At 41.7% G+C, this 26,091-nt stretch overlaps 1 protein-coding gene across 1 annotated transcript in view; it reads left to right on the top strand.

The window, feature by feature from the left end:
• Nucleotides 1-26,091, top strand: part of PKD1L1 (polycystin 1 like 1, transient receptor potential channel interacting) — a 405,256-nt gene that overhangs the window by 359,246 nt on the left and 19,919 nt on the right. The window contains exons 59-63 of the mRNA XM_044295257.1: nt 1,276-1,416; nt 4,858-4,992; nt 12,833-13,072; nt 15,700-15,864; nt 21,321-21,497. Of these exons, the coding sequence (XP_044151192.1) occupies nt 1,276-1,416; nt 4,858-4,992; nt 12,833-13,072; nt 15,700-15,864; nt 21,321-21,497 (858 nt within the window). The remainder of the gene's footprint in view (nt 1-1,275; nt 1,417-4,857; nt 4,993-12,832; nt 13,073-15,699; nt 15,865-21,320; nt 21,498-26,091) is intronic.

A 26,091-nucleotide genomic window follows, 5' to 3' on the forward strand; every position in this document is an offset into this window, starting at 1 on the left:
ACAGATCATTAAGCAATGCGCCGCACAGACCTGTCACTTACCAGTAGGAGGAGCTCCCGGCCGGTCACAGACAGCGCAGCAGGTAAGTATGATGCTTCTAATATTGCTAAGTAACCATGGCAACCAGGACTGCAGTAGCATCCTGGTTGCCATGGTTACCGATCGGAGCCCCAGCGATTGAACTGGGACTCTGATCGGAACTCTCCGCTGTCACCAATGATCGGGGGGGGGGGGAGGCCGCACACTGGCCACCAATGTTAATACAATAGAGGGAGGGAGGGGGGGCCCACACTGGTCTCTTACAGGGGCCTATGATACGCCCAATTAACCCCTTCAGGTGCGGCATCTGTGCGAATCACAGCCCCCTGTAAGAGATTGGGTGCTGCCAGGCAGCAGGGGGCAGTCATGTACACAGTTCGTAGTATATTCTAACTTGAAGCGTCCCCATCACCATGGGAACGCCTCTGTGTTAGAATATACTGTCGGATATGAGTTTTCACGATGTAACTCAAATCCGATGGTATATTCTAACTTAGAGGCGTTCACATGGTGATGGGGACGCTTCAAGTTAAAATATACCATCGGATTAGAGAAAACTCTGATCCGATGGTATAATAGGGACTCTCGACTTACATTGAAAGTCAATGGGGGACGGATCCGTTGGCAATTGCACCATATTGTGTCAACGTCAAACGGATCCGTCCCCATTGACTTGCATTGTAAGTCAGGACGGATCCGTTTGGCTCCGCACGGCCAGGCGGACACCAAAACGACTTTTTCCTTCATGTCCGTGGATCCTCCAAAAATCAAGGAAGACCCACGGAAGGCAAAACGGACACGGATCACGGAACTACGGGACCCCTTTTTGCGGACCGCCAAAAAAAAAACGGCCGTGTGCATGAGCTCTAAAGCCTACACACAGATCAGGTATAAGGGAAAGATCTGCACCTGTTCTGTGTTTAGAGCCGCACCTGGTTTTGGCTCAAAATCACAGATAAAATCACTGACCAAAGACTGATGTGTGACTGATGCATAAGAATGACAAATATTCAAATATAGAGCACATCAGGATGAAATACATCTTCACTGCACTGTTAAAACTGTTCTGATGGCAAAGTGCTGAAACAAAAGGTGGTCTAATTAGATGTCATAATTTAGCTGCTTATTGTTTGAATTTATAATTTCAGATAGTAATCAGTCCATGTCTGCATTTCAATTTTATTCTTTCTGGTAAAACTTGCCAATTGTGTCATATTTGATTTTTTTGAACTACAGGCTTCTATAATTGTGCTCAGTCTGTGTTACCACATCTGCCAAATCTTCCATTTCATGCTTACCGTGGATATAATGGATCATCTTCAAAGAGGATTTTTTAAAGTGTTTATAGACGTCAGCTTCATTGTTGCTGTGGAAAAGGTATCTTTTTCTTGTTTATAGGAATGCTTTTGTGAGGAACCACATTGTGGTAAAATTACTGCCAAAATGTGCAAAATCCAATATGTTTGAAAGTACTGTTAGAGGTGCATTCACACGACTGTATTTTCTGGTAAGCAAAACATGGATCCGCAAAAATACGGATGGCATGAGTGTGACGTCCATGTTGCAGCCTTTTCTTTTTCGGACCTATTTTAACTATCTATTTTTGTCAGGGACTGCAGACAGACATACAGATGTGGACAGCACACAGTGTGCCGTCTGCATTTTTTGCGAACCCGTTGAAATGAATGCGTCCGCATCCAATCGGCAAAAAATGCGGATCGGATGCGGACCAAATTTACAATCGTGTGAATGGAGCCTTAGGCTAAGAATAAAGTGTGTGGGTTTTTAGTTTTTTTTTTTAAACTGGTCTTGTTGTTTATATCAAATAATCAAAGTTCAGGTTTAATTTTTAAAGGGCTATTCCATGGTTCCAGGGTAGGACATCAATATCAGATCATAGGTGTTTAACACCCCACACCTCCGCCATTCTGCTATTGCCTTGTTGTTCTGGCACCAAAAGTTATAGCTGGAACTACACAGCTCTGTCCATTGTACAGTAGATGGAGCTGGGAGCTGGTTTCCATCCTGCACACCAAGATGACTAAGTTTTTATTTTTACTTTTCCATTCACATAGCTGTATATTATATAATAAAAACAATCAGTTTCTGTCTTGTCGCACATAAAGAACAGACAGACAGACAGATGTCCAGACCAACGACTGAACCGATCTTCACCAAATTTGGCACACAGGTACATCAGGTGTCTAGGACGTACCGTTCCAGAGATATTCCCAAAAAACGACCTGCATTAGCCAATACAAGCCTTCAAGTCTTTTTTTTCAAATTTCAACTGCACATACACACAGTTTTACTCCAGGTTTCCCTAAGAAGCCAGCCATTTTTCTTCACTGCTGTAGGTCAGCTTTAGGCTAGGGCTACAGGGCGACAATAAGTCGCATGACACATAGGGCACAACTACGCTGCTACATGCATCCATCCTGGATGGATTTTTTGCGACTGTTGTGCCGCAGTCGCAGCATGTCGCATGTCACAGTGCGACACCATAGCCTATCATTATAAAAGTTGTTGAGACAAAATGTTGCGCAACACATGTCACTGTTAAAGGGGTGAGCACTGTGGAGTTCACTGTTAAAGGGGCAGGCACTGTGGAGGTTACTGTTAAAGGGGTGGGCACTGTAGAGGTCACTGTTAAATGGGCGGGCACTGTGGAGGTCACTGTTAAAGGGGCAGGGGCCACTATTAAAGGGGAAACTGCTGTGGAGGTCACTGTAAAGGTAGCAGGGTACTGTGAAGTCACTGTTAAGGCAGCGGGGTACTGTGAAGGTCACTGTTATGGGGGCAGGCCCCTGAGGAGGTCACTGTCAAGGGAGTAGGGTGCTGTGAAACTCACTGTTAAAAAGGCGGGCTGCTGTGAAGGTCAAAGTTAAGGGAATGGGCTGCTGTGGATGTCCCATTTTATAGTGGCGGGGCACTGTGGGGGGGGGGGGGGTCAGTGTTAAGGGGTGGGGAACTGTGGAGTTAACTGTTAAAGGGTCGAGATACTGTCGATATCTTTTAACGACACACAGAAACATAAAAAAAAAAAGATGAAATATACCTGTGCGAAGCCGGGTCCTTCTGCTAGTTATAAATATATTCTAAAATACCTTTCGTTAGTTATTAATGGCTTGTTTTGTCTGGGGAGCAGACAATCATTAGGAGAAATAAAATGGCCACTGTACTATTAGTACACACAAAACATGTCCTACTCACAAAGCAGGACAAGTTACTTCAGAACACTGAGCTAAAGATCCTGAATACAGTTTAATATGATCTTCAGCTGAATCTCTGTAGGAATGGAGTTCATGAAGAGAGGACAGACAGAACAGACTGTGGTAATGTGGGGCTTTGGTAATGGAGAATGCGTACAAGTTTTTCTGCTCATTAGCCACATCCACACTCTCCTCTTTGTACTTCATGTCTCCTCATGAACTTCATTCCTACGGAGATTCAGCTGAAGTTCATATTAAACTGTATTTAGAATCATAATCCCTGACAAGCAGAGCATAGAGGAGGATGAGGCAGCTCTTTAGATCAGTTGTCTGAAGTAACAAGTCATCGTGTGATTAGGACAGGTTTTGTGTGTACTAAGATGACGGCCATTTTATTTCTCACTATGATTGCTCCCTAGAAAAAACTAGCCATTATAACTAATGAAAGTAATATTTAAGTATTTTCAGTAATTTTATTTTCTTAATTACCAGAGAACCCCTTAAATTGTGGGATGTTTGGGAGCCTTCACAAAGGCCCCAGGCTGCCGTAGCAACTGATCGGCACCTTGCAGTTTGAGGGTTTCGATCACAGGTCAGAGGGAGCCACCTCCCTAACATACCATGATCGCTATTGATTATGGCATTTCAGGGTTTAATTTCCCATGATCTGAGTTATCACTAATTATAGTTATTTTTGTGGGTGTCAGCTGTATTACACAGCTGGCACCAGCTGCATATAGAGCAGCCTCAGCTTGTGATTCATACAACTTTTGTACACTTTAAAAAATAATAATAATAATGAAGGTACTATTACCAGGTTCTCCCTCACGGTTTTCCTCTGTGGCAGCTCCAGTCCTCCACGCCTGTGTATTGCTTTATTTTTTAAGGCCCCTTAGTGACCACCCATATGTCTTTTTACGGCGGTGATTAAGGGGCCTTCGGCTTGGCCACCGCTTTTTAATGGTGGCCCAGTCTAAGCGCTGCATGGGGGACTAACAGCTTTAACAGCCTGGACCAGCAGGAGTGATGATCCAGGCTGTTTAATGCTGTACATACCGCGGGCAATGGTGCCGGCTGCATGTAAAGCGCTGACAGAGGAAGCGGACTCCCTCTGTCTCCCATCGGCACCCCGAAAATGCGATCGTGGGGTGCCAATGCGTGTAAAGGCTTGCTGGGGTCTGATGTAGGCCCCAAGCCTCCTTGAGTAGTTTCCAGCAGGCTGTGCCTCTCTGGTCAATGTCAGTATAGCACTGGCACTAACATTAAAATGCAATGCACTATATAGGGATAGTGCATTGTATTTCAAAAGCAATCAAAATGCTGTCTTTTTCAATTGAAAATACGCTTTTCAATGAAAAAATTGCAAAAAATATTTCCCCTTATGTTTGGTATCGCCGCGTCCGTAACGACCTGGACTACATAAATATCATGTTTATTTTATAATTGGCTACAGCTAAAACATTCTTTTATTTTTGAATAGAGATAAACATCACTCAAGCAAATCTTAGGGGAATAAAAAATTGTTGCTACATATTAAATTGAAGCTTCAACTAAATTATTACTTTTAGCAAATTTGTAAACATTCATTTGTTTTCTTCTGTTTTAGTGGACTCGATGTTTGCATGGGACCATTTTATTCTTAATGATACTTAAATTTACAAAACTTCTCCGTTTTTACAAAATGATGTCTCCTTGTGTGGCAGTATTTCAGCATTCTTGCGCCAGATCAGTATTCATAGTGGTGGGTATTTTTATGTTAAACGCCATGTGTTTTAATAATGAAATCTAAATAATCAAAAAAAAAATTTATGTTGGCCATGTGGGTTTGTTATGAAGGCCATAAATTTCCTAACTATCATGAATGGTATTAAATAATCATGTCTCATTATAGATGTAACATATTTTGATAATATTTTAATGTGCACTTTGTTTCTCCTTTACTTCTATATCTGCTATTAGATGTAAACAGCTACTGTATGTACATATATAGCTAAGTTAGCTAAACTTACCACGTGTGGTAACACATACATTGACAGTTTCTCAGTTTTCACATAATGGTCCAGATATTTAGCACCAAAGGGGTGCTAAAAGGAATCTGTCAGCATTTCTGACCATGCTAATCTGCCGATATCTCTAGGTACAGTAGATGCTAGGGAGAGCAGTACAAACGTGTCTTTTGGAGAGCTTTTCTAACCCAGAGTGGTGAGAATATGAACTTTTAGGCTGCTTTCATGCATGGCGGATTTTGTTGCAGAAATTTTATGCAACTGAATTCAGATGAATAAAACAGATTTTCTGTTGCATAAAGTTTTCTGTAACAAAATCTGCCACGTGTGAAGTCATCCTTATTTAGCCAGATTTTGCTGGATAGGCACCAAACTCTCCATCACCTGGCCACCACTGAACCACTAATGAATGGGTGCGTGACCCTGGTGGCATTAGAGTCAGCACATACAGGTCCTTCTAAAAAAATTAGCATATTATGATAAAGTTCATTATTTTCTGTAATGTACTGATAAACATTAGACTTTCATATATTTTAGATTCATTACACACCAACTGAAGTAGTTCAAGCCTTTTATTGTTTTAATATTGATGATTTTGGCATACAGCTCATGAAAACCCAAAATTCCTATCTAAAAAAATTTGCATATTTCATCCGACCAATAAAAGAAAAGTGTTTTTAATACAAAAAAAAGTCAACCTTCAAATAATTATGTTCAGTTATGCACTCAATACTTGGTCGGGAATCCTTTTGCAGAAATGACTGCTTCAATGCGGCGTGGCATGGAGGCAATCAGCCTGTGGCACTGCTGAGGTGTTATGGAGGCCCAGGATGCTTCGATAGCGGCCTTAAGCTCATCCAGAGTGTTGGGTCTTGCGTCTCTCAACTTTATCTTCCCAATATCCCACAGATTCTCTATGGGTTTCAGGTCATGAGAGTTGGCAGGCCAATTGAGCACAGTAATACCATGGTCAGTAAACCATTTACCAGTGGTTTTGGCACTGTGAGCAGGTGCCAGGTCGTGCTGAAAAATGAAATCTTCATCTCCATAAAGCTTTTCAGCAGATGGAAGCATGAAGTGCGCCAAAATCTCCTGATAGCTAGCTGCATTGACCCTGCCCTTGATAAAACACAGTGGACCAACACCAGCAGCTGACATGGCACCCCAGACCATCACTGACTGTGGGTACTTGACACTGGACTTCAGGCATTTTGGCATTTCCCTCTCCCCAGTCTTCCTCCAGACTCTGGCACCTTGATTTCCGAATGACATGCAAAATTTGCTTTCATCCGAAAAAAGTACTTTGGACCACTGAGCAACAGTCCAGTGCTGCTTCTCTGTATCCCAGGTCAGGCGCTTCTGCCGCTGTTTCTGGTTCAAAAGTGGCTTGACCTGGGGAATGTGGCACCTGTAGCCCATTTCCTGCACACTCCTGTACACAGTGGCTCTGTCCACTGCTTCCGCAGGTCCCCCAAGGTCTGGAATCGGTCCTTCTCCACAATCTTCCTCAGGGTCCGGTCACCTCTTCTCGTTGTGCAGTGTTTTCTGCCACACTTTTTCCTTCCCACAGACTTCCCACTGAGGTGCCTTGATACAGCACTCTGGGAACAGCCTATTCGTTCAGAAATTTCTTTCTGTGTCTTACCCTCTTGCTTGAGGGTGTCAATGATGACCTTCTGGACAGCAGTCAGGTCGGCAGTCTTACCCATGATTGCGGTTTTGAGTAATGAACCAGGCTGGGAGTTTTTAAAAGCCTCAGGAATCTTTTGCAGGTGTTTAGAGTTAATTAGTTGATTCAGATGATTACGTTAATAGCTCGTTTAGAGAACCTTTTCATGATATGCTAATTTTTTTAGATAGGAATTTTGGGTTTTCATGAGCTGTATGCCAAAATCATCAATATTAAAACAATAAAAGGCTTGAACTACTTCAGTTGGCGTGTAATGAATCTAAAATATATGAAAGTCTAATGTTTATCAGTACATTACAGAAAATAATGAACTTTATCACAATATGCTAATTTTTTTAGAAGGACCTGTACATCTGCTTGGCACATCTTGCTGAGGCATGTTAGTGCATGCAAGTACACCTTTTCATGGGCAGGGGAGGATTAAGTGCATGACAGACCCGGGGCTGTCTACCCAACTTGGGCCACTCCCTCTATTTTAGTTTAATGAGCACTACAGTCTCTTCCTAGGCCATATGACATCACATCCATCATTGACATGGCCTAGGTGCAGCTCAATCCCATCTGAGTGATTGGGGCTGAGCTGCAATACCAAGCACATTGCTATCAAATGGACAGTGCTGTGCGTGGTAAGGAGAAAAGAGGCTTCAGCGCTCACTGGAACATTGCAGTCTCCTTAAACAGCTGATTGGAGGGGGTGCCAGGAGTTGGACCCCCACCATCTAATAACTTGGCCCCCCATTAAGCAATTTGCCCCTACACTGCCCGCATTAAGTAATTTGCCCCATGATTTACCCCCCTGTCCCTGCAGTAATATGACCTCCTTTGCCCCACAAAGTTGGCACACACAAAAAAAACAATAACAAAAAACTAAAGGCTACAACTTACCTGTCCAAGATGATGAGGCAGGCACGCATAAATCAAAGCCCTGCGCCGGCACAGGTGCGTGATGACGTCATCACGCACGTCAGCGCCGGGCTTTTATCACTACTAGTGATGTGCTCCCGTGTCCCGCCACAGTATGTGGGCGTTCAAATGTCCCTATTATAATCCACCATTGTTCATGGGACATTGGGCAATTGTTATCATTGTATCATATTATCTATAGGCATGCCTAGGTATACTGTGAAGCCAAATATGTGCTGATTCAATCCCTAGCCTGATAAGATTGTTCATTATTCCAGGCTAAGGACCCCGTGGTGCCTTATATAACAGACCTACTTTTAGTGGTTTTTATTGTTTTCTGCTGTGCTCTTTATACTTATTAGCAAGCTATTCTGAACTTATCATACATTTGTTTTTTTTGGGTTCATTGTGAAAATCATTCAATTAACCACTGTGAAGGTAGAAATTGAGCCTTCCCTCTTTGCTCATTGGTATTATCATATAACCAACTATTGTGTGGATACAAATTGAGTCCCCTTGGGAACTGACACCTGAAATGGTGCAGGGAAACGCGTCGGGACATGTGCCTGTGTCTGGGACATGTCTTAGTGTTTGGGACACATGACATCATTTTGATTATTATATCTGATTCTTTCCTTTAGGGTCCATTCACACGTCCGCAATTTCATTCCGCATTTTGCGGAACGGAATTGAAGACCCAGCCATTTCTATGGGGCAACACTATGTGCTGCCTGGATCCGGAATTGCGGATCCGCACTTCCAGGTCCGCAATTCCGATCCCCAAAAAAATAGAACATGTCCTATTCTTGTCCGCAATTGCGGGCAAGAAAAGGCATTGTCTATGAGAATGCCGGCACCCGGGTTTTGCGGATCCACGGATCCGTGAATCCGCAAAACACACACGGACATGTGAATGGACCCTAATTCTGGAGAAATGAATTAATGTTGAGCTTGCTTACTATATTCTTTTTGGTTGTGGATTTCATTTGGGATATATTATCATCTATAAGTCATTATATGAGTTGTTAGGCATATTTCTTTGTTATATCTATCTGGTGGTGGTATCTATCCCTTGTCAGGGCTATCTTGGGTTTTCATGAGGTTCCTGACATGGGATCGCCCCTATCGGGGCAGCCATTCTGTTTTATAGGCAGGGCTTATAGTGTATAGGGGCAGTGATTAGGGTGAGTTATTTTCCCTTTCTGTATCAATAGCCCCCTTTATTCCCTAGCTGCAAGAATCTTGAATCACAATATTGGGAAATTTTAATAAATATTATTAAAAATTACGTTTTACATTGGTGAAGGTGCTCTGCGATATATATTTATTAGTTAAGTGACACTAGTGACTCATTGGGATCTCTGATGACCTCATCTATCAGATCAGGGAGATTTTGCTCCAGCAAGTGCCCAGGAGATGGGTCTTCAAGTGCTCTCTTCTTCCTGCATTGGGCTGCTTCACAGACTTTTCCCTCTGCTCTGACTAGTGGCTATGGTGATGTCCTACTACAACTGTTACTCAAGCAGATGGGATGGGCTTTGTAGCAGTATAAAGGCTTATACACATGAACATATTTTTCGTTTGCATCCGAATTGCATTTTGGCGGATGCACTTTTTCAGGAAAACTTGTCTTTCATTCATTTAAAGAGGCGATAGAAAGCTAATTTTCCATTTGTACCCTGAAATGTTACATACAGATAAGGTCTCATACACATGGCCGTTGCTTGGCCGTTCCGTGCATTGGGGACTGCAATTTGCAGTCCCCAATGCACAGGCAACATCTGTGCGGCTGCCGCAGATGGATCCAGGCCCATTCAACTTGAATCAGCCTGTGATCCATCTGTACAGCAAAAAAAATAGAACAAGTTCTATTTTGTGGTGCAGAGGCACAGAAGCACTCCGTAGTGAATGGGTCCGCATCCATTAAAGTAAATGGTTCGCATCCGTGATGCGGTGTGCACATGTCCGGTGCCCATATGTCATGTGAATGAGGCCTAAATAAGTATTCCATCCTAAAACCCTGAACAATGTGCTATGTTAGACTTTAGCTGTCCTGCCTAAAACCACCATTGCTCAGCTAAAGTCTGACATAGCACATCAGTGCAGGGTCTCCTATACCAATGTATAGGCTTAAGATGAGTGGATTGGGCACAGGCAGGAGCGGTGATGTATGCTTCTACCAGTATTGAGCTCGTTGCCGCCCCTATGCATGCAGTACTTTTTAATCCGTACACCTGTACACTGCATACATGTCAGCAGTGTACCAGTGCACTTATTCCAAGCACTATAGACACCCTGGGTGCCTATTTTGTAATTAAAACAGTAAAATAAATAAAGTACACTACAAAAATGAATTATAGGTTACTTTAAATAGTTTAAAATAAAGGAATAGAGAATAATTAAATATAACTGTTCAGCATAGAGGCCATGTATCTGAGTTGGTGTGCTTTAGCTTCCACCTACTGTTTTTTAAAGCATATCTTCAACTCTGAACACCATTTCATAATCTGCATGTATAGACACAACAAAAATTTGAATATATTTTGCATTATTTTACTGATTCTGATTTATTACCCTTAAAGGGGTTGCCTCATCTCGGCGTTATAAATGTGAGATGAGACGCAGTCCCAACCACCCCCCAGTGTCACAGTGTAGGGGAAGGGAGGAACACCAGAATGACAACAGAAGAAAAATGACCAGGAACTAGGCCTCAAGGCTAGGGAAAGGGAAATGGTGATAACCTAAGGAAACCCTAAACCTATCCCTGACTCCTGTCAGCATGAATAGACCCTGAAGGTGGGAGTATTCATACACCGTAAACATAGGCCCTAGTAACCCTGAAAATCCCTAGGATAAGTGACTGGGTTTGAGACTACTGGTTCCTTCCCAGATGAACAAACCAGCATCTCCTTGAGGCCTAGTAAACAACGAGCAAATGGGAGCAACAAAATACCAAAAGAAGTACACTTATCTTCAATAGAAAATGGATGAGCAGGAACTTGGATGAGGACCACACACCAGCTCTTCCAACTCCAGGCAGAGAATATCAACTGCATGGTAGGAAGTTTGGGTCCAGACTAAATAGAGGAGCAGCAATGACCACAAGCTACACCTGAGACAAGAGGTGTGGTCATTACCAACAACAACACTGCAACAAGTGAAAACAGATAGGCTGTCAGATGCCCTAACGTACAGCCAGTCTTTCAGGTCTTCTAACCTCTATCACTGGAGGGACCATGACACCCAGCCAGGAAACGGCGGAGCGCTCAGGCACTGTGCTGTTTCAGTAACTCTCTTTTCTGTTGAGAGCTAGGGAAACAGCAAAGCACTACAAGCAATGTTTTTTCTGAGTTAGGGAAACAGCAGGTGGTCAGGACTGTCTCATATTGCCTTCGGAATAGCGAAATGAGACAACCCCTTTAATGCATTCACAATTCTCCTATAAAAACTTATTATTGAGGGACTGATGTAAACATTATTTTTGCAGTGCTGTGGAATGTGTTAGTGCTATATAAGTAGAAGGAAATAAATATTTTCTATTTATTTTGGTCTCAAAAATTGAAAAGCATTAACCTTAAACTGTACCTGTCATTTCAGAAAGGGCTGTGATATGTGTAGACATGAGTGATAGCACTACAACTGACCATAATATGAATTTTCCATTATTAGTTGCCCCATAGCTGGTGGCTGGAAGCTAGCGGCTGCAGATTCTGCTTCCGGTCACTTCAAATGACTCATAAGCAACATATAAGTTATTAATTTATATAGAAATACTGTGAAGTATAGATGTGAATAAAGCACTTGGGTGAGCTATAAGGCTTACTATTAGGGCTGTTTCACACGAGCAAGTCCATTGCGGGAATCACGCTCTGTGTGTGAGTGTGATCCTCCGCTCTGGACTTGCAGAAGCGCATGGCATTATCATGATTTATAATGCTATGTGCCTCTGCATGGCCTTTTTTCCACAGAATCATAGTGACATAAAGCTGTCAGTATGATTCTGTAGAAATAAGGTCAAGCAGAGGCACCTAGCATTATAAATCATGATAATGCCGTGCGCTCCTGCAAGTTCAGAGTGTAGGATCACACTCACACACGGAGCAATGGACTCGCTCGTGTGAAACAGCCCTTAGAGTCATAACTTTTCTTGTCTTTTTCACTGTGCTGCTCACTGCCCTACTCGCCATCCATTGACTTCTAGGGGATGATGTAGTCTGTTCTTTCAGGGAGCAAGCAGTTATGTTGTGTTTACCAAAGGGGTTTCTCACAAATTTCAGAGAGAAAGTTACAGGGTCATTTATCATTCTGAAATACACCTAAGGATACTTTCACACTAGTGTTAAAAGAATCTGGCAGGCAGTTCGGATCCGTCTGACAAATGCATTGCAATGCCGGATCCGTCTCTCCAGTATCATCTGGAAAAACGGATCCAGTATTTTTTTCCCCCACAGATTTAAAGGTCTGCGCATGCACAGACTGGGAAGTTGGATCCGTTTTTCCCGAACACTTTGTACCGGATCCAGAATTAATACATTTCAATGGAAAGTGTTCCAGAATTTTGGCCGGAGAAAATACCGCAGCAGAACTAGCTGTTACGCCACAATCTGCGATTTCTCCCTGCTCGTGCCATTTAATATTTTCTACACCTGTTTTAGGTGTAGAAAAAGGTCTAAATGTAAGACAGCTAGGAAGCTGTCTCACATTTAAAACTGGCGGAGGCTCAGCTGAAGTTATGAAGAGGCCGGTGCCTCTTCATAACTTTGGGGGAACCACCGCCAGTTTAGGGCTTTATTAAGACTGGCGTCTAAAACGCCAGTGTTAATAAATGTGCTGCTCACTCTAGAACAAAGCATTTTTATCTCATAAGATAATCAACGTGTACTATGGACTTATGCAAAATTATGTGAAAGTAACCTTTTGGCTATCTGATTGTGTAATTAAATTATTGTATGTGATTGACGTGTTACAAATTTGTTTTGCAGCTCATTGGACTTGTCTTCACCATGGCCTATTCTTCATTAGGATATGTCATATTCTCCTCTGAAAGCTATTCGTTTTGTAGTGTGCTAAATTCAATCCAGACTATTTTCATACATTTACTAGGAGTTCCTGGTACCAAACATATCAAATTATTGCAAAATCAAATTAAATATAACAACATTTCAAAAACATGTTTTTATGGAGCACTCTTCATCGCATTTACCATTTTATGGACTGGAATGGTAAGCACAAAGTTCTACAAAGACAATATTACTAATATAAAAAGATTAATATGTTGCTGTACAATGTCTTGTGTCTTTTCCTGACATTTTTAACCCTTGTCCCAATGTCCCAATATATACGGTATAACATATATATATATATATATATATATATATATTTACACACACAATAGATATATAATATGAGAAACAGTATGAGAAATAATAGTTGACACCTTAAATTATTGATGTCAAACTTGTGCAAAAAAAATTGCAGCATTCCCTGATAGCTGTAGGCTGTCCGGGTATGATGGAAGTTGTAGTTTTGCAATAGCTGGAGGGCCAGGAGTTTGAAACCCCCTGCCTTAAAGGGCATCTGTCAGCAGATTTGTACCTATGAAACTGGCTGACCTGTTACATGTGCACTTGGTAGCAGAAGGCATCCATATTGGTCCCATGTTCATATGTGCCCACGTTGCTGAGAAAAATGATGTTTGAATATATACAAAGGGGTGTTGCTGTTACACCTAGAGGCTCAGCTTTCTTTGCTACTGCCGTGACCTCTCCATTTTGATTGACAGGGTCAGGCAGCGAAAACATCATCATGTATGGCCCTGTCAATCAAAGTGCAGAGGATATGAGTTGCACAGAGAGCTGAGCCTCTAAGTGTAACAGCATTCCCCCATTGCTCCTAGAGGCTCATTTGAATATATTAAAACTTCATTTTTCTCAGCAATGCGGGCACATATGAACATGGGACCAACACAGATGCCTTCAGCTGCCAAATGCACATGCAACAGGTCAGACAGTTTAATCTGCTGACAGATGCCCTTTAAATGGTACCTAAACCTTTACTGACACCAAAGTGCAGCAGCATTTCTCAGTATTTCATTGGCTCTGCTTTTCCAGAGTGCGGAGTACAGTTCCATAGAAAGCCGAAAAGAGACAATTAGATGCAGAGCATTTTTAGAAGTGCTGCTGGACGTGGGGTTCCAGATAATGTTTAGGTACACTACTGGAAATTGAAAAAAGAACACCTGGAAAACTTAGTGCAATTGAGTTAAGATTGGCCAAGCCCTTACAGTTTATACTTTGTCAATCAAGGTGGGTTCTGCAGCAAAGTATATGTTGAGGAAGGATCGCATTAATACTGGGTGTCATCTCCCCTTGCTGCGTCTGCCATACTGGTCATGCAGATCATACAGATTCTGGATATCCTCCTGGTTGTTGGCTGCTGTGCATGGGAGATTTGTTGCGCTATCCAGTCCCAGACATTGAGCTTGCCAGGGGAGCTGCTGAATACCTTGAAGAGTATGTTGTGTAGCACAGAGGGTGTGTGGGCGGGTGTTATGTTGTTGGAACACCATGCCTGCTAACTGAGAAAAAAAAGGCAGTAGGACTGGTTCCACGATGTCCCAGACGTTCTGGTCAAACTTTGCTGCACAAATACCAGATGGAAACGGCCATGATGGCTAATGACACCCTACACCTGGTGTTGGTCCTGTCTATTTCCACACTATGCATGATGGCAGTAGGCTCTCTCTGCCCCCTCCCCACTTGCACACTATGATAAAGCCATCAATGGCAAACAATAGTGTTCAGTGATGAAAGCAGGTTCTGCATTGGTACTAATGATGGCCTCATCAGAGTTCACAGGAGTGCTGGAGTGCTCAGATGACATAGTTGCTATTGACTGTGGCATCTGAGGTGTTAAGCTGCCGATATAACTCCAGTCTCAGCAGAGAGCAGGGTGCCAGCCATATTATAGAACTGGCACCCGCAAGCAATGGTTCAGGTCCAGCTCCTGAGCCAGTGCCATCACTGTGCTATACTATTGTGCTGTATTATGTGGAAGGGGTTAAACAGAGGGATTGTGTATATATGTACGTTATATAATTTTAACATGCATGTTTCCTTCTGAAACTTATGTAAATTAGCTCATGACTAGTGTTGCGCAAACTTGTGTTTTAAGTTTGGCGTCTAAAGTTTGAGTTCAGGTTATCGAAGAATCCCGTTATGGATTCTAAATTCCGTTATGGTCCGTGGTAGCGGAATCCATAACGGGATACTTTGATAACCCGAACTTTAGATGCCGAACTTAAAACACAAGTTCGCTCAACACTACTCATGACACAAACATAGGTTGAACATTGCCTGAAAAGTAAGTTTCCATACACCTACCCACTGAAACTAAAGAAAGGCTGGGAGTGTGTCATTTCCGCATGCAGTCGAATTAATTATCAAGAATGAAATATCTTTGCCATACAAAAGAAAAAAAAGAAATGGTCGGCACTATACAAAACCACCATTGAAGTCCAGATTAGCTGGGGCAACTGCATGGGTGGTGTACAGTGGTAAAAAGGAATACATAAAATTAAATTCCAAAAACAGATATAGATGTAATCCACGGCACTCACCCCACTTTGTAGAAAGTCCACTTTATTGAGCACAATGCACGATGAAGGGAGTAGTACTGGCTACATCTGTTGAGTACTACTCCATGCATTGTGCTCAATAAAGTGAACTTTCTACAAAGTGGGGTGAGTGCCGTGGATTACATCTGTATCTGTTTTTGGATTATGAAAAATGTACCTAGATTTTTACTAAAGTACTTAGCTCATGATTTCAGTGTTTCTTTTTTTTAATAGCTCAAAGGAATTCTTACTTCTGTTGCCAAATGCTCAAAGAAGGCACAACGCAGCAAGCATCTCGTGACATTTAAAGAACTTGTATGTCATGCAAGACGACTGGTGCTTTCAATAATTGGTCGACAAAAACAAAAGAGCACTGATGGCATCTGTGTAACTGGCAGTGTAAGTAACTAGCTTAGCTTCCTCGCAAGAAGGTGCTCTTTAAGGACTCTTTCACACAAGCGTGACGGATTGGCTCCAGATGCGTTCAGGGAAACTTGCACTATTTTGCAAGCAAGTTCAGTCAGTTTTGTCTGCGATTGCGTTAAGTTTTTATCGCGTGGGTGCAATGCATTTTGATGCGTTTTTCATACGTGTTATAAAAAACTGAAGGTTTACAAACAACATCTCTTAGCAACCATCAGTGAAAAACGCATTGTATCCGACCCAAGATCGATTTGGCATGTCGTGACCCGGCGGGTAGGGACCCTCGCTCGGCCGGACTTTGGAGTCCGTGCCGGCATATGGCGAGCGTGTCCTCTCTCCCTTCTAGCCCGGGTTCGACACTGTGTGTTGCGGCGCTCGTGGCGGTCCCCTCATCCATGCAACCCCCTCACGCAGCTCCTGCTGGCTGTCCAAAAAAAGAAAAACGCATTGCATCCGGACTTGCTTCCAGGTGCAATGCGTTTTTCACTGAAGCTCCATTCACTTCTATGGGGCCAGCGTTGCGTGAAAAACGCAGAATATAGAACATGCTGTGTTTTTCCTGCAATGCAGAACTGATGCATGAACAAAATGCTCATGGAGCTTTGTTTTTCACACATCACTTGTGCGTTGCGTGAAAATCGCAGCATGTTCTATATTCTGCGTTTTTCATGTAACGCTGGCCCAATAGAAGTGAATGGGGCTGCATGAAAATTGCATCGTATCCTCAAGCAAATGCGGATGCAATGCATTTTTCACGGATGGTTTTCTAAGAGAGGTTGTTTGTAAACCTTCATTTTTTTATCATGGGCGTGAAGAACGCCTCAATGCGCATTTCATCCATGGGATAAAAAACTGTACACATTCGCAGGCAAAACTGAATGAACTTGCTTGCGCATTTTTAACTGAATGCATCCGGAAAGAATCCAGACCTAATACGTATCGCTCGTCTGCAAGAACATGCAGTACCTGCTTGACTGCATTGTCCCAAATGTAAGATTTGGTGGAGGGATAATGCTATGAGATTATTTATCAGGATTTAGCCCAGGCCTATTACTTCCAGTGAAGAGAAATCTTGCTATGGACACCTTTGGGCAATTGTTTTTATTGTATTCTACTAATTTTGGGCAAAAAACAAAACAAAGCATTTTTTCAATGTTATCTCTATTTTCAGTCATTTTCCCAGTGTGGCTACATGCACACGACCATGCTGTTTTTTGCGGTCCGCACACCGCTGATCCTCAAAAAATGGAAGCCGCCCGTGTGCCTTCCGCAATTTGCGGAACAGAACGGGCGGCCCATTGTAGACATGCCTATTCTTGTCCGCAAAATGGACAAGAATAGGACATGCTATATTTTTTATTTATTTTTTGCGGGGCCACGGAATGGTGCAACGGAGGCGGACAGCACACGGAGTGCTGTCCGCATCTTTTGCGGCCCCATTGAAGTGAATGGGTCCACATCCGAGCCGCAAAAACAGTGGCTCGGATGTGGACCAAAACAACGGTCGTGTGCATGAGGCCTATAACAGTATAAATAAACAGCTTCTGTGTATTTGCAGAGCAGCAGGCTTTCTGTTTACATTGAGTCCTGTCATCTGATGACTCGTGAAAGTGAAGCCCTTATCTCTGAACTCACAGCTCTTAACCACTAATTTTAGTTAAATTCTTATGAAACTGACAAGAATATGGCTCAGAGGGGTTTTGTCAGTTCAGCAAATAGCTTTTATTATGTAGAGAAAGTTAATTCAAGTCACTTACTAATGTATTGTGATTCTCCATATTGCTTCCTTTGCTGGCTGGGTTTATTTTTCCATCACATTATACACTGCTCGTTTCAGTGGTTACAACCACCCTGCAATCCAGCAGTGTGGCTGTGCTTGCATACTATAAAAAAAAAAAAATTACCAGCCTATGTGAGCTCCCACGGTCCTGGCCAACAAATAGGCCCACATTTTTTTCTATACTGTGCAAAGCACGGCCACTAAGGTTAAACCCTTAGCGCTATTTGATGTGTATAATAGTCATAGAGCACTGCTACTTGGCGCTCCATGACGAGTATACATGTCATGGCATTAAACTGTCACCATGTCTGCAGACATGGTGACCGTGCTGAGACCCCAGCTGTAACACACAGCCAGGGATCTCAGTTAACCGGCCCGGAACCAATGAGGGTGGTCCCGGGCCGGCAATCGCTCTCAGGTTCTGATGCCCACAGTCTGTGACTGTGGGCATCAGAACCTTGTATTATATATTTATTATTATATATATTTTTTGGGGATATATACATATATATATATATATATATATATATATATATTAAACTATGCCCCCCTAATTTCAGGATGGCCGATCCCCTGCCCCCCTCCCCATTTTTAGGGTGGCCAGAACGGTTAGCAGAGTGTCAGCACACAGCTGACACTCTGCTTGAAACTACTGACATCGGTGCTGGCCCCGATGGCAGCTGTTTAACCCCTGTTTAACCCCTTCCATGTCCATAGGGACCGCTGTATGGTAAGGGTTAACATGAGCTCCCTCCCTCTCCTGGTCCGTTGCAGTGACCCATGCTTGACGGGTTCACAGAGGCAGGGGGCTACCGCCTCCATTGATCCTGATGGTTACCATGGAAATCGGGTGCCTTCACAGGCTTCCAGCTTGCCATGGTATAGCTAAGCCTGATCAGCCTGTGTCACGAGGGTGTCAAGACCCACGCCTGACTCCATTATACCCGGGATCCGTAGCTCCTTCTCCTCAGCTGTTCCTTGTCCAGCACTCCCAACCTCCTTATATTCCCCTCTCACACTTCTCTGGTTGCCAGATATAGAGCTTCCTGCCTGGACTTCTATACTGACCCACTGGAGCTGTGTTGCTGCGTTCTCTGGTTGTTGGTCCAGAACGTTTCCCTCCAGATCCCTGTTGGACCTTTGTGGTCTGCTGTGGTCGCCCACCTGGGTTTATGTGTTTGTCTGTATTGTCTGTCCTCTCCCTGGTGTTTCCCTCTTAGTGTCAGTGGTGCGCACCAGCGATCCCACCGGCCCGTTCACTATCTAGGGCTCATTTTAGGGAAAGCCAGGGTTTAGTCACGTGATCGCCGCACGGGTGAGGAACCCATCTAGGGACGTCAGGGCAGTCAGGTGCCAGCCGCAAGGTGAGTCAGGGGTCACCACCTTTCCCTCTCCCTTGGGCAGGGCTTTCCCTTTTCCCTCCCTGTGCGTGACGCTGGTCATTACAGCCTGCTGCTAAAGGCAGGAGACTGATCAAGCTGTGTAAAGTCACAATACACTGCAGTACACTATATAGTGTACTTCAGTGTATCATAGAGGCATCAGACCCACTGGATCTGCAAGAACCAAGTGGGTCTGGGTAAAAAAAAAGTAAGAAAATAAAGTGGGGGGAAAAGTAAAAAAAAATAAATAAATCTAATTTCTTCTTAAAAGTTTTATGTACCCCAAAATGGTACCAATCAAACCGTCATGAGACAATTGCCCAAAAAATATGGCTTTCAGAAAATGGAGACACAAAAACATTATTTTTTTTTTTCTAAAATGCTATTATTGTGTTAAAGTGAAATAAATAAATAAAAGTATACATATTAGGTATCGCCATTTCTTTAACAACCAGCTCTATAAAAATATCACATGGCCTAACCCCTAAGGTGAACACCGTAAAAGAATAAAATAAAAAGTGTCAAAAAAGCAATTTTTTTGTCACCTTACATCACAAAAAGTGTAATTACAAGCGATCAAAATCAAACCAATCAAACATCTCACCCCGCAAAAATGAGAACCTAACTAAGATAATCGCCCAAAAAAAAACAAAAAAAAACTATGGCTCTCAGAATATAGAGACACTAAAACATGATTTTTTTTTGTTAAAAAAAATGCTGCTATTGTGTAAAACTTAAATAACTAAAGAAAAGTATACATATTAGGTATTGCCGCGTCCGTAAGAAACTGCTGTATAGAAATATCACGTGACCTAACCCCTCAGGTGAACATCATAAAAAAAGTGTGTAAAAAAATAAAAGCCACTTTACATCACAAAAAGTGTAATACCAAGCGATCAAAAAGTCATATGCACTCCAAAATAGTACCAATCAAACTGTCATTGCATACAGAAAAAAATGAGCCCCTACATAAGACAGTCGCCCAAAAAACAAAAAATAGGACTTTCAGAATATGGAGACACAATTATTTTTTTTTATGCTTTCTTATGTAAAACTGAAGTAAACAACCAAAAAAGTTGTCATATTTGGTATTGTAGCATCCGTAACATCCTGCTCTATAAAAATACCACATGATCTAACCTGTCAGATGAACACTGTACATAACAAAAAATAAAACGGTGCCAAAACAGCAATTTTTTGTTACCTTGCCTCACAAAATGTGTAATATAGAGTAACCAAAAATCACATGTACCCTCAAATAGTACCAATCTTATCCCGTAGTTGCCAAAATGTGGTCATTTTTTTGGAGTTTCTACTCTAGGGGTGCATCAGGAGGTCTTCAAATGTGACATGGCAGCTTAAATTTATCCCAGTGAAATCTGCCCTCCAAAAACCATATGGGATTCCTTTCCTTCGGCGCTCTGTCGTGTGCCCATACAGCAGTTTACGACCACATATGGGGTGTTTCTGGAAACTACAGAATCAGGGCAATAAATATTGAGTTTTGTTTGGCTGTTAACCCTTGCTTTGTTACTGGAAAAAATGGATTCAAATGGAAAATCTGCCCAAAAAAGTAAAATTCTGAAATTGAATCTACATTTTCCTTTAATTCTTGTTGAACACCTAAAGGCTTAGCAAAGTTTGTAAAATAAATTTTGAATACCTTGAGGGGTGTAGTTTCTCAAATGGGGTCATTTTGGTGTGATTTCTATTATGTAAACCACACAAAGTGACTTCCGACCTGAACTGATCCTTAAAAAGTGGGTTTGGGAAATTTTCAGAAAAATTTCAAGATTTGCTTCTAAACTTCTAAACGTTCTAATGTCCCCAAAAAATAAAATGTAATTTTCAAAATGATCAAAACATGAAGTAGACATATGGCGAATGTAAAGTAATTACTATTTTTGGAGGTATTACTGTATATTTTGAAAGTAGAGAATTGAAATTTTCTAATTTGTCCTAATTTTTGGTAAATTTGGTATTTTTTTTATAAATAAAAATGGAATATTTTGACTCAAATTTACGACTGTCATGAAGTACAATATGTGACGAGAGAAAAAAAAGTATCAGAATGGCCTGGATAAGTAAAAGTGTTCCAAAGTTATTACCACATAAAGTGACACGTCAGATTTCCAAAATTTGGCCTGGTCTTTAAGGTGAAAAATGTTAGTTATGTTGTTTCATAGGAATGAGTTACATTCATGATAATAAATGATTGTAATGATTTTGAGTCTAGGTTAAAGTTGTTTTTTTCTTTCTGCTGCTGACAGAATTACTACTTGGATGAATTTGAGGACCTGATAGATGAGCTACTGTTTCGACTTAATGCTATATCCAACAGCCTCCATCACTCCCTTCCAGCAAAATCACTGTGTTACACAGAAGAGGGAGACATGAATCACCTTGACACTAGCTCTAATTTTTCATTTAAGCAAACAGTGACAGAGGTACAGTAAGACTTTTTTTCAATTATTTTTATTGAGAAAGCAAGAAAAGGACATGTACAAGTTAAGATATTTCTGCAACAGTAAAATATTTCTGCTGCTTGACATGTATAAATCATATAAATTGAGTACAAATCATGAGTTTAAAATAAAAAAACATTGTATATATTTTAGGGATTTATCCCCTTCTCTGGTTTCTGTCTTACAACCAAACCCACCACCAACTCTACAGAGCTCATTATTTATATGAGAGGGTGGAGACTTGTTAGCTAACAGGAAAGAAAAAAAAATAAAAAATTTGACAAAGTGTATTTATTTAAATAAAAAAGTAGCTCACATGTGGGTTATTTAACTTGGCCCAGAATACCCAAATGCTGTAGAAAGTGCAGTGCATGACCCTCTTAATATAGGTAAGTGTCTCATTTGTGATCATATGGCTAATAGCTCTTTTCTATGATGTATTTGGTGGCAGATTACATGTCTTTTTCCACCCCTTTGTGACTTTCTGTATGTGAAAGTAATTCAGGTTATTGCCTCACAAATCTGCAACACCCCAATTTCTTAATCACAAACTGACCTAAATACACATAGTTCTTCATTGAGTGATAATTTTACTGTAAAAATGTTCTAATTTTTTTTATAAAACCCCAATATCTACGGTATGTTGCTAGGTTGCAGTTAGGAGTGTTACATAGCAGAAAAACATATTCCACTTGTAGGCCAAATGTAACTAATGTAAGTGTAGTAATGTATGACCTATTGACTATTTAGATCTATATGGTTCTGTCTACAGTATTTTCTGCCACTCAAAGGAATTCCACTGAGATCCAAAGACCACTATTTCATACAGAATATCGTAAATTTCTGGGTCAATTTGAATTTCCCTATAACAAATATTCCCAAAAATTAGAGAGAATACAGAAAAGACCTTCACCTTGAGAACTTTCCCCACCACTTTCCAGATCTTCTGGGTCATGTGGACAAATGTTAGAGAAACAGAAACATAGAGCTTCTTCCTTTCAAAATATTTGATTATGTAAAACTGTCCCAATTACTAACAAACTTAGTTGTACTTTTCAACCAAATTAGTGAAATATGTAATACTGTACATAGAGACGTTGTGGTAAAACAATCATCTACAAAAATGAGTTGTAGCCCATAACTGGTAAAAAAAAAAAACTTCTTCCAGAACTTTGCTTCTTCTTACTAATAACAAGTGTCAAATTGAGTAAGTCATAATCATGTATGTGAAATACCTAAACCAAAATAAGTTAGAAAAGATACAGTAGTCAAGTCAAGTCTATAACTAAAGCAAAAAGAAGGGAAGACAGAGAACAACCCTGTCTTGTCCCGGCCACAGCTACGCCAGCTGACGGGATGCCATATAACATCTTAACCGACTTTATACTGTAAATCTAAGACCCAAATCTAACCTAGACAATACTTCAAATGGAAAGTCTCACTTAAACACGGTCAAAAGCTTTGACCATGTCCAGTGAGGCCAAGGTGCAATTGCTGTCATTCAGGCCAAAAATAATGTATGGAAATTGGCCTGAATTTCCCAGCCATAAAGCCCACTTGGTTTTCATGAATAAATGTATTGATCACTTTATTCAGACGAGTAGCCAAATTTTTGAGTGAGACGGGCCTTTAGATTGAGTGAGTAACTCATCCTTGCTTGGCTTTAAAATCAGAGTGATAGTTGAGTGCTATGATTGTTTGCTATAGGCAAAAAACGGCTCATCTTTTAGACAGCACATATAAGGGGATAAGAGGCAGACTGAAATGCAGGGGAGATGAGAGGCAGTGAGGAAAAGTGCCTTAGCAGTAAGTTGCATTAGGCTACATACACACATAAACCTTAAAAATGGGCGTGTGATGTCCATTTAAGTAACTGCCATCACACGGCCATGTTTAGCACCAATTAAAGTCTATGGGGCTATTCACATGGTCGTTTTAGTAACACCCACTGAATGGCAGTGGTCAAAAAATAGGACATGTCCAATTTTTGCTGTTTTCACGGCCAGACTGACCCCATTGAAATCGGGAAAGCACCCGTCTAACAGCTGTTAAAAACAGGTATGCTAGTTTAAAAATCACTCACCTCATCCATTTGCACGGGCAGAGGCAGTTGCGCCACTCTTGATAGTGAAGGACCTGCGCTCAACATGATGATGTCACCATGCAATCATTCTGGGAGTGTGTGGTGAAGGAGTGACTACCCCTGCACATGCAAATGGATGAGGTGAGTGAGTGAAACTGGATGCCAAAGCCATTAAAAATGGCCAGAGGGCCAGAAAATGGATGCACAAGTGGTTGAAAAATGGCCAGGAAAAACTGATAGTGTGCATGTACCCTTAGTGTATACTTTTTTAATGCAGGCTACATAGAAAATCTATTACTTTATTAGAACCTTCCAAAACCCTGTCAGCTGGACTTGACAACCTCTCCAGTATTTTAAGTTGACTCGTGAAGACTATATGTACCAGTTTTGGTTGAGATCCATCAAGGCATGTAGGAGCCTATAAGGTCTCTTTCACACGAACGATAAGGATTTGGTCCAGATGCGTTCAGGGTGTGGTCAGGAAAACTCGCACCATTTCGCAAGTTCAGTCAGTTTTGTTTGCGATTGCGTTCAGTTTTTATTGCGCGGGTAAAATGCGCATTGATGCATTTTTCACGGTAGTAAAAGAAAACTGAATGTTTACAAGAGACATCTCTAAGCAACCATCAGTGTAAAACACAGCTTTATTCACTTCTATGGGGCCAACGTTGCGTGAAAAACACAGAATATAGAACATGCTGCGATTTTCACGCAACGCACGTGTGATGCGTGAAAAACAACACTCATGTACGCAGACCCATTGAAATTAATGGGTCCAGATTCAGTGCGGGTGCAATGCATTCACATTACGCATTGCTCCCGTGTGGAAAACTCGCTCTTCTGAAAGGGGCCTAAAGAACATGTACACTAGAAAAAGTACCCGGTGCTGCCCGTGTATGAAGTGTTGGTCTGTTTGTGTGTTTATTAGATTTGTTCCAAGGGTGCCCAGGAGGCCAATCCATGCCCTAATTATTATTATTTTTTTAACGGGGTAATTGCTAGTAGGCACTGTATACTGTGGCAGTTCCACACTGTATTTTATTTTTAACTGTCCCCTATAAGAGTGACCTCCACACTGTCCCTCCCCTTTAACTGTGACCTCCACAGCACCTCACCCCTTAACAGTGACCTCGACAAACCCCGCCCCCTTAACATTGACCTCCACAGTGCCCCTTCCCCTTACAGTGACCTCCACAGCACTCTGCCCCCTTAACAGTGATCTCCACAGCACCCTGCCCCCTTAACAATCACATCTACAGCTTCCCACCCCCTTAACAGTGATCTCCACAGCACTCTGTCCCCTTAACAGTGACCTATAATAGTGGAGAAAAATGGCTGAGTTGTTATGGAAACCTAGTGTAAATCTGTGTGTATGTCAGTTAGGATATGAGTGAAGGAGAGCTTCTATTGGCTAATATGGGTCATGTGATGGTGCCATATTTTTATGGGAAAATCTCAAGAATGGTACATCTTAGTCTACTTTCACACTCTTGTTTTGTTTTTCCGTTTGTAAGATCTGTTCAGGGCTCTCACATCTGGTCCAAAACGGATCAGTTTGCATTCCAATGCATTCTGAATGGAAAAGGATCCGCTCAGAATGCATCAGTTTGCATCAGTTCAGTCTCCATTCCGCTTTGGTGACTGACACCAAAACGCTGCTTGCAGTGTTTTGGTGTCAGTCTGATGAAACTGAGCCAAACGGATCTGTCCTGGCACACAATGTAAGTCAATGGGGACGGATCCGTTTTCACTGACACAATCTGGCAAAATAGAAAACTGTCTTGGCTATGTTAAAGATAATGCAGACGGATCCATTCTGAACGGATGCAGATGGTTGTATTATCTGTACGGATCCGTCCATGATGGATCTGCATAAAACTTGAGTGTGAAAGTAGCCTTAGGCCGTTTTTATTCCCCGTTTACGGGCCATTTTTTCTATTCCGTATACGGAACCATTCATTTCAATGGTTCCGCAAAAAAACTGAATGTACTCCGTATGCATTCAGTTTCCGTATTTTCGTTTTTCCATTCCGTTGAAAGTTAAAACATGTCCTATTATTGCCCACAAATCTCGTTCTGTGTCTCCATTCAAGTTCATTGGTTCCGCCCCAAAAAAAAAAACGGAACAGATACGGAAATTCATCCATTTTTTTTTTAACTGTCTATTGAATTTTTTTTTTTGCCCAGCACCATTTTTTCTATGTAATTACTGTATACTGTTTATGCCATACGGAAAAACGGAATGGAAAAACGAAAGAACGGACCGCAAAACACTGAAAAAGCCATACTGTCGTGTGAAAGAGGCCTTAGAGAGCTGAGACATTTGCAAAAACCTTCCCTGACACCTGATTTACATATGTCCCAAATTTGGTGTCCAACGGTTCAGGCGTTTGGATTCCTATAGAGGACAGACAGACATTGATTTTTATAACATAGATATGGCTACATAATGTCCAGTAAACATTTTTTTGGGTGAATACAAAGTTGATAAGT

This window comes from Bufo gargarizans, chromosome 5, assembly GCF_014858855.1.
Source record: "Bufo gargarizans isolate SCDJY-AF-19 chromosome 5, ASM1485885v1, whole genome shotgun sequence".
NCBI lineage: Eukaryota > Metazoa > Chordata > Amphibia > Anura > Bufonidae > Bufo > Bufo gargarizans.